General features: G+C 31.0%; 1 protein-coding gene across 1 annotated transcript; it reads left to right on the top strand.

Moving 5' to 3' along the window:
* The first annotated feature begins 1520 nt into the window (after nucleotides 1-1520).
* On the top strand, nucleotides 1521-7022 carry LOC145006105 (cation transporter HKT1;3-like). The gene is made up of 3 exons (XM_078965200.1): nucleotides 1521-2773; nucleotides 6307-6537; nucleotides 6675-7022. The coding sequence occupies exons 1-3, from the start codon at nucleotides 1689-1691 to the stop codon at nucleotides 6877-6879; spliced, it is 1521 nt and encodes a 506-aa protein (XP_078821326.1). The 5' UTR covers nucleotides 1521-1688; the 3' UTR covers nucleotides 6880-7022.
* The last annotated feature ends 820 nt before the right edge of the window (nucleotides 7023-7842 follow it).

The following is a 7842-nucleotide window of genomic DNA, read 5'->3' on the forward strand; positions in this document are numbered from 1 at the left end:
TTCACCATAACAATATGTAAGATGAATTAAGGTGAAAAATGTTTAATTATGATTTATTAATATATTATGAGAATAATATATTAAAGGAGAAATCATATAGTTTAATTAATATTAGTCAAGAATTAATTATGAATTAATTTTGTGGCTAAAAGAGATTAATTAAGCTTAGGGGACTGGGTTTGTAATTATAAGATAATTGCAATTGGGTTATGGATCACCTAATAATATAGGTTGGACGAATTCTATGGGAAGCCCATAAGGAATTCTTCCAAGGGATATAATTAAAGGAGTCCATGGACTACTTAGGGCCTAAGCAGTCAAATTAGGGTTTCCTAAGTTCAAAACCCTAATAGCCTAAGTATATAAAGACCCCTAAGGCCGCAAAAACGTGGTGAATGAATCCTTTAGGGTTTCTAGTCGTTTTTGGTGCCTCCTCTCTCCTTCTTCTTCATCTAGTTGCTTAGTGGTGTTTGTGACTCCATTAGAGGTGCAATACTTGAGGCACTAAGCTTTCTGAAGCCAAGGAATTGATTGTTATTGCTATATAACAATCAAAGGTAATCTTTAAACCTTATTTCAGTTCATAATATGTTAGATCTAGGGTTTATGGCTTTGGATATTCAATTGCATGTTCATTAGACAAACTAGATCCAACAGTTATTTGGGTTTGCATGTACACCATGGGAATGATGTATTGCTCGAAACCCATTATATGACCTGCTCTTTTAGTCCCTGTCAGCTTCTAATAGCTGGTTCAGTGATCTTTTAGACCAAAAAAAAAAAACTCACATTGTTCCGTTATAAAGCCAAAAAAATAAGTTTTGGATCAATTCGTACAAAAAAACACTCATTTTCTTCTAAATTCGATTCACACTCAATTCGAAGAAAAAAAAAATATTAACTCTTGTTTTTTCTGTGAACCTCATCAAACCTACGCATCCTTCTCAACATCACATCCATCAAACCTGCAACTCGGATGGAGAATGAGGGTTAGCTTGTGCGATTTTGAACACAGAAGAAGGAAGGAGAGGGTCAATTCCTTGAAGAGCTGAAATCAAATAAAAGAAAATAGTGGAAGGGGCTTGTGATCGAGAATCGATTAGAATGGGAAGAGGGTTGTGATCTTCAGTGAGTCTGTGTGATGATTGAGGGTGAAGATGGAAAGAAGAGAAGCAATCGATTTCTTCGGAGGGTATGAATTGTGTTTTTTTGGTCTAAAAGGTCACCGAACTTATATTTTTGCCTTTGTAGGGGCATAATATGAGTTTTTTTTTTTTTTTTTCTAAAGAATCATTGAACGGGCTATTACAACTTACATGGACTAAAAGAACAGTCATATTCTAATTTAGGGACTCATAAAACCCGACAAAAACTTTAAGGATTCTACGGGTGAACCCTAAAAACTTTGTAGGGCATTTTTGTTATTTTCCCTAGATTATAAGCTTTAATTTAAAAAAATCTTAACAAAAATCATAGGCTTAGCCAAACACCCCATAAATACTATCTATATTCTCATGGGCATTTGGATGGTGGCTTTGATTCTGGAAGTCGCCACTCGCAAACCACATATATGTTTCATTCCTACGTATACGATATTCCACTATCCTCAAACTGGTTTGCCAACAGAAAAAACAACTTATATACTTCCAATCGTTCTCTAGTGAGAAGCAAATATTAAATAAGAAAAAATGAAGATTACTACCGCTACGTTTGTAAGCAAAATCCTCGAACGCTTAACCTCATTCCACCATACGCTGAGATGTTTGTGCCACTGGTCTCGATCCATACTATCTTCTTCACTTCGGGCGCTCCTCCTTCGACTGGATCCTTTTTGGCGGCAACTCTGTTACTTTGTTTCCCTATTCATGTTAGGGTACTTCGTTTTGTCCATTTTGGAGCCACGGAATCCTATGAATCGCCCAAAAAACTATGATCTTCTTTTCACCGCTGTTTCAGCAGTGACTGTATCTAGCATGACCACAGTTGAGATGGAGGTTTTCTCGAATACCCAACTCTTTTGTTTAGCAATTCTGATGCTATTGGGAGGAGAAGTTTTCACCTCAATGCTTGAACTTCAAATCCAGAAATTTAAGTTGTCAGAGAAGATGAAGACCAGATCCAACACTTCAAATAGCGATACACACTTAAAGTACAACTCAATGAAGTTTTTAGGGGTTATCGTGGCAAGTTACTTCGTTGCTTTGCAAGTAAGTGGATTTCTTCTCGTTTCTCTCTATGTAGGCCTTGTTACATCGGCTAAAGAAGTGCTCATAAAAAAGAATCTTAATATACAAGTATTCTCGATTGTTACAACCATCTCTACTTTCGCCAACTGCGGATATCTTCCAACCAATGAAAGCATGATGGTTTTCAAGAAAAACTTAGGCCTGATTGTGATTCTAATCCCACTAAGTCTTCTTGGAAACACATTGTACCCTGTGTTCCTCCGACTTTTACTATTGTTTTTCGGGAAAATAAATAGTAGAGAGGAATGGAAGTATATTTTAGATCATGAAGCCGAGTTGAAGTATTACCATTTGTTATCAGGGATGCATTGCTGGTATCTTGCTCTAACATCTATCGGCTTCATAGTGATTCAGTTTGTGCTTTTAATCTCTATTGGCTGGAAATCTCAAGCCATGGATGGATCGAATCCTTCCGAAAAAGTCATAGGCTCTTTGTTTCAAGTTGTGAATACGAGGCATGCAGGCGAATCAGTCTTCGATCTTTCCCTCGTCTCTCCAGCAATCATTGTTCTGATTGTCACGATGATGTAAGTATTATCTCCCCTCTCAACATTTTTGCTATAATATACTTTACGTGCTTAGTTACCTTCATTTACACACGTAACTTTAATGTCACATGATGATAAATTAGATTTACTATTCCAATCAAACACACAGAATTTCAATTCTACACGATTAGAATTGTTAGTGATCTATATGCAATAATACATCATGGTCAACAAAACATGATTTAAGTTGCGAACGTACATCATGTGGGACGGATTTTAAACGTGAAATGATATTCAATATTGAGTACAACGATATTTTAAGGTTTTTTTTTTTTTTTTTTTTTTTTTTTTAAATCAGTTTAGACAAAAGGTCCCACCATATGCGATTGGCAGGTAGGTAACAATGTGGTCCGAATGAATTTAATGTTAGACACCACACTTAGAGCCACATACATTTCAAAGAATGCTTTTCACTACTCTCTAGCTATTGGATGTTTGAACTTAAGCACCAAGTATTATTCTGCTGGCATATATATCAGATCTTATCTTAAAGACTTTTTATACATGTATATATTCTATAATATATATAATGCTTAATAAAGTATATTTAGCAATACCTTTTTCTTTGGAACGTACAAATCCTTTCTAATGAATATATGTTGCTTTTTGTCAACTACCTAGATATGGATTTTTATGGGTCGAATATTAAGACGTATTTTAGAATGTTATATATGCTTTAATTTCACCACCACTATTTCATTGCACGATGGTGTCATACTTTTTTTTTTATGTAACGTTCATAAAATTTTAGTATTCTGTTACACCATGTATGTCCTGATATGGAAACACTAAATTTCTATCAGACATGAACACATGAAGAGATTGAACAACATTTAATAGCTATTCAATTACAAAGTAATTTATTTATATTTTGAACAGCAAGCAAGTATATTACGACTAGGGTGCTATCTAGGGAAAAAATAAAAGATTGTAAGAATCCTCAAAGGGTTTTAACACCACTTATATCCCAAGACAAAACCTTCCCAATTTTTGATCTAAAATTCACCAAAGAATACAACTACAAACTATTATATATAAAGCTTACACAAGTAGAAGAATTTCTAAAGAACAGATAGTCTAATTACTTAGAGCACTGATTGTGTTCATTACGATTCCCTCAGGTTGTCAACATGGACATGTCACATGGTTTCTATAATTCATTTGTGTTTCCATATTTCGGCTTGGACTTGTCATTTTGCAAGACAGCAAAGTGATGGTACCCCACCCATTAATTGTGAATATTGTGTTTGTGCGCTGTCTCAATGTGTAACCAAACTTCATATTGTGTACTTATAAGTCTATGAGGAAGGTTGGTTTGATTTGATGGACCAAGTCGTGGTTAATTAAAAGGAATGAAACTGTAATATTTTTTTTACTATATTTAGGCAAATCCATACGCAGCCAATAAAATTATAAAAGTTAACATCATAACAAATATATTTTGTTAATAATAATATCTAATTAAGTCATTATTTAGTAACTATGAATTAACAAAATTTATACACTAAATCAAATGATGCGTATAAAGCTTTGTAATTATCTTGAATAATATATATCAAAAAACATACATTTACTAGAAGTTGAAGTAGAAAACTTGTAATATGTATAATGGTTGATAATACTTAATAAATCTATGTATTTGTTATTTCAAACTTATAATATGTTATTTTCTTCATATTAAAAATAAATGATAAAAAGTGTCTAGTAATTACGATGTTTTAATTACATTCATTTGTGCGAGTTAGTAAATAATAACATTTAGAAGTATAATAAAATTAATTATTTATCTTGGATGATATTACTCTAAAAGCTTCTTATAAGTGAATATAGATTTAACAGCTACACAAACAAAATAAAATAATATGAATGGTTTTTGTAGTGATTAATTTAATCTACCTATAAATATCCGATAATAAAATAAACGGATAATGGTCCAAATAAGAAAACCAACCAATGTCAATTTAGTATTATGAAAATATTTTCTTTTAAATTTATTGCAAAAGAAGTACCTCAAAAGACAACCCCGCTAAAAAAATCAATACATAAATTGAAGAAACCAATTCCATACCGTAATGTAAAGTAAAACAAAAAAGGTATAATATACGTAAATATGCAAAGTTTTGAATAATTTAAGATGTGATTTTACCGTAATATTGTAAAGATTGAAGCTTTTTTGAGACATGTCAGGTTATGTTATTTATAAAGCATGATTTAAGACAATAATTTTGTATAAAATTAATAATTTTTTATATTTTTTTACTAATATTTCTTTTTATATAAATATATGATTTAAGATGGTATTTTGTCAAACCTAAACCTTAATGATTAGTATAAGATTTGACGCCATGAGGCATCATAGCAAAACAATAATGAGCTTTTTAATACCATGATAATATGATTAGTACATGTTCAGGTGAAATTTTTTCTTTTTTATATTTATAAATAACCATCTAACATAACTAAAACGTGGGTTAATCGCATAAATTATTGTTTTAATATAATAACGCTTGAACTTTTTGATTATTACTTTAACCACTATAAAATACATAACTTAAAAATTGTTTATTGACATTTTTGTTAACTGTTATAATTTTTAAACATTCTACTAATTATTAAACAACTATAACAATAAATAAAATTGATTAATTGCACTAAAACAATTTTAGTACATTAATTAAATTGATATTCATTTATTACTATACTACGTGTAAAACCCATTTATTACACGGGTTGATTAAAAAAATAAAATATTAAAATGTAAATAATAAGTATTTTTGAAAATAAAATTTTAAAATAAGGAATGAAGAACATATTAATTGCAATTTATTATAATATTTATTACATTTGATACTTTACATATATGAGTATAAAATTATATATATATATATATATATATATATATATATATATATATATATATATATATATATATATATATATATATATATATATATATCCCTTGAATTTGTGTAGGTAAGCAATCAACAATCTCTCTCTCTCTCTCTCTCTCTCTCTCTCTCTCTCTCTCTCTCTCTCTCTCTCTCTCTCTCTCTCTCGTGTTCGTCCGTTAACATTGCCGATCACTCTGCTCTTGTGAACCACGATAAATATTGTGTTCTTGTTTTTCATTTGCATTTTTACTCTTAGTGTGAAACTGTTTGAATCGTTTATGTAAATGCTTACATCCTAACGATGGGTATTTCTTTGTTAAGCTTTTTGTAATTGATCACTTTACCCATATGAACAACAATAAATATTGAGTTCTTATTTTTCATTTACATTTCTACTCTTGGTGTGAAATCGTTGAAACGTTTATGTAAGTGTTTAAACCCTAGGGTATTTCTTTGTTAACCTTTTTGTAATTATGGCTTAGTTCTTGTCGTCCTTGTGTAAGGAATTACGCTTATTTTCTTGCAGTTATATGTGGCTTGCTTTCTTAATAACAATGTATAATATAAAATGAAATTCTAGTGTATCATTTAGTAACAAAGATTGTGTTTATTTTGTCCCAGGTACCTTCCAGCATATACGTATTTCTTACCAAGAGAAGATAAACACAATTTACCCATAACTGACGTTAATCACATTAAGGAACATAAGAAGAGTTCAATTGGCTTCTTACTACTCTCACCACTTCCAATTTTAGTAATTATTATTATACTTATCTGCATTACAGAAAGCGATAATATGCAGAAAGACCCTTTGAATTTCAGTGTACTGAACATCATTTTCGAAGTCATTAGGTTAGCTTTCCTTCGGCTAAACTTTTCAATATGGTGACTAACTTATAGATGGTTCTTCCATCAAATCAATAAATATGTTCTTCGTTTTTAACTTAGATGTTATCAATTTTTAATAAGTTATTGTTTTTTATGCGTAGTGCTTATGGAAATGTTGGGTTCTCATTGGGCTATAGTTGCAAAAGACAACTTCAACCCCGTGGAGACTGCATAGATTCATGGTACGGGTTTGCTGGAAGATGGAGTAATATTAGCAAACTAATTCTTATTTTGGCCATGATATTTGGAAGACTTAGAAAGTTTCACAAGAGAGGAGGTAAAGTATGGAAGCTATCTCAACGTTAGTATTAATAAAGTCGGTTGAAATCCGTCGTGGATGGAACTAGTGTATTTTCTGTTTTAATGTTTTGTTATGTCATAAGTCCGTTGAAATGTAGTTCTACACATGAGTATTTCCACCCTTTAATGTGAAAAGAAAAGTAAATGTATTTTACAAGTGTCACTTTACACTAGCTACGACGGAAAGCACATACACTAAAAGTGAACTCTAAAGGTGGAAAAGTTGTAGCTAACGTCATAGTTGTGACGTTTGTCACTACAGATTTCCTAGTAATGGTTCCTTTGCAGCAACATCACTGTTGTTGTAAACTATCGTTGTAATAATTTATAGTGACCTTTATCTCAAGTATATATTTTAAGGGAAAATGACTCTAGAGCTAACTATTTAGTTTGTTTTCATTTGGTTGGTTTTCTATTTTTTATTTAAAATATACCATCGAACTTGTTGTTTGTACTCACCATAACCCTTTTGATCGGCTTTTGACCGTTTATCATTTGTGATAATCGGTTAAAGGGTTATGGTGAACATAAACAACAAGTTCGATGGTATATTGGATACAAAAATAAAAATTAAAAAATTGACTAAATAAGAACAAACTCAACAGTTTGTTACCCTCCTAAGTTATTTTCCATTTACTCGTTTAGACGTTTACATAAAATCTCACTTCATCTCTTTGCTCTTATTAATGACTTTATGAGATTCATTCTTACTTCTCTTCCAAACACAACACACGAAAGGACATTATTCATACATGTACAACTTTATAATGCACTTGAATATTTATTAGGGAAATCTTGATTTAGCAAGTGTATTTCATGACTACATTTACATTTCTAATAAAATGATTTATTGTATCATGTATTTTAGACAAGTCTACAAATAAGTAGAATCACAAGTGCTATGATTTTTTTGGTTTTACTTGGTTTTAAGATCGAATTCATGTGATATGATACAAAATTAACATGTAC

The sequence above is a fragment of the Lactuca saligna genome, chromosome 7, assembly GCF_052625555.1.
Source record: "Lactuca saligna cultivar CGN05327 chromosome 7, ASM5262555v1, whole genome shotgun sequence".
Classification (NCBI taxonomy): domain Eukaryota; kingdom Viridiplantae; phylum Streptophyta; class Magnoliopsida; order Asterales; family Asteraceae; genus Lactuca; species Lactuca saligna.

Coding starts and splice junctions, on each gene's coding strand:
- LOC145006105 (XM_078965200.1), top strand. CDS start 1,689: ATGAAGATTACTACCGCTACGTTTGTAAGCAAAATCCTCGAACGCTTA. Junction 2,774..6,306: donor GTTCTGATTGTCACGATGAT/GTAAGTATTATC, acceptor ATTTTGTCCCAG/GTACCTTCCAGCATATACGT. Junction 6,538..6,674: donor ATCATTTTCGAAGTCATTAG/GTTAGCTTTCCT, acceptor TTTTATGCGTAG/TGCTTATGGAAATGTTGGGT.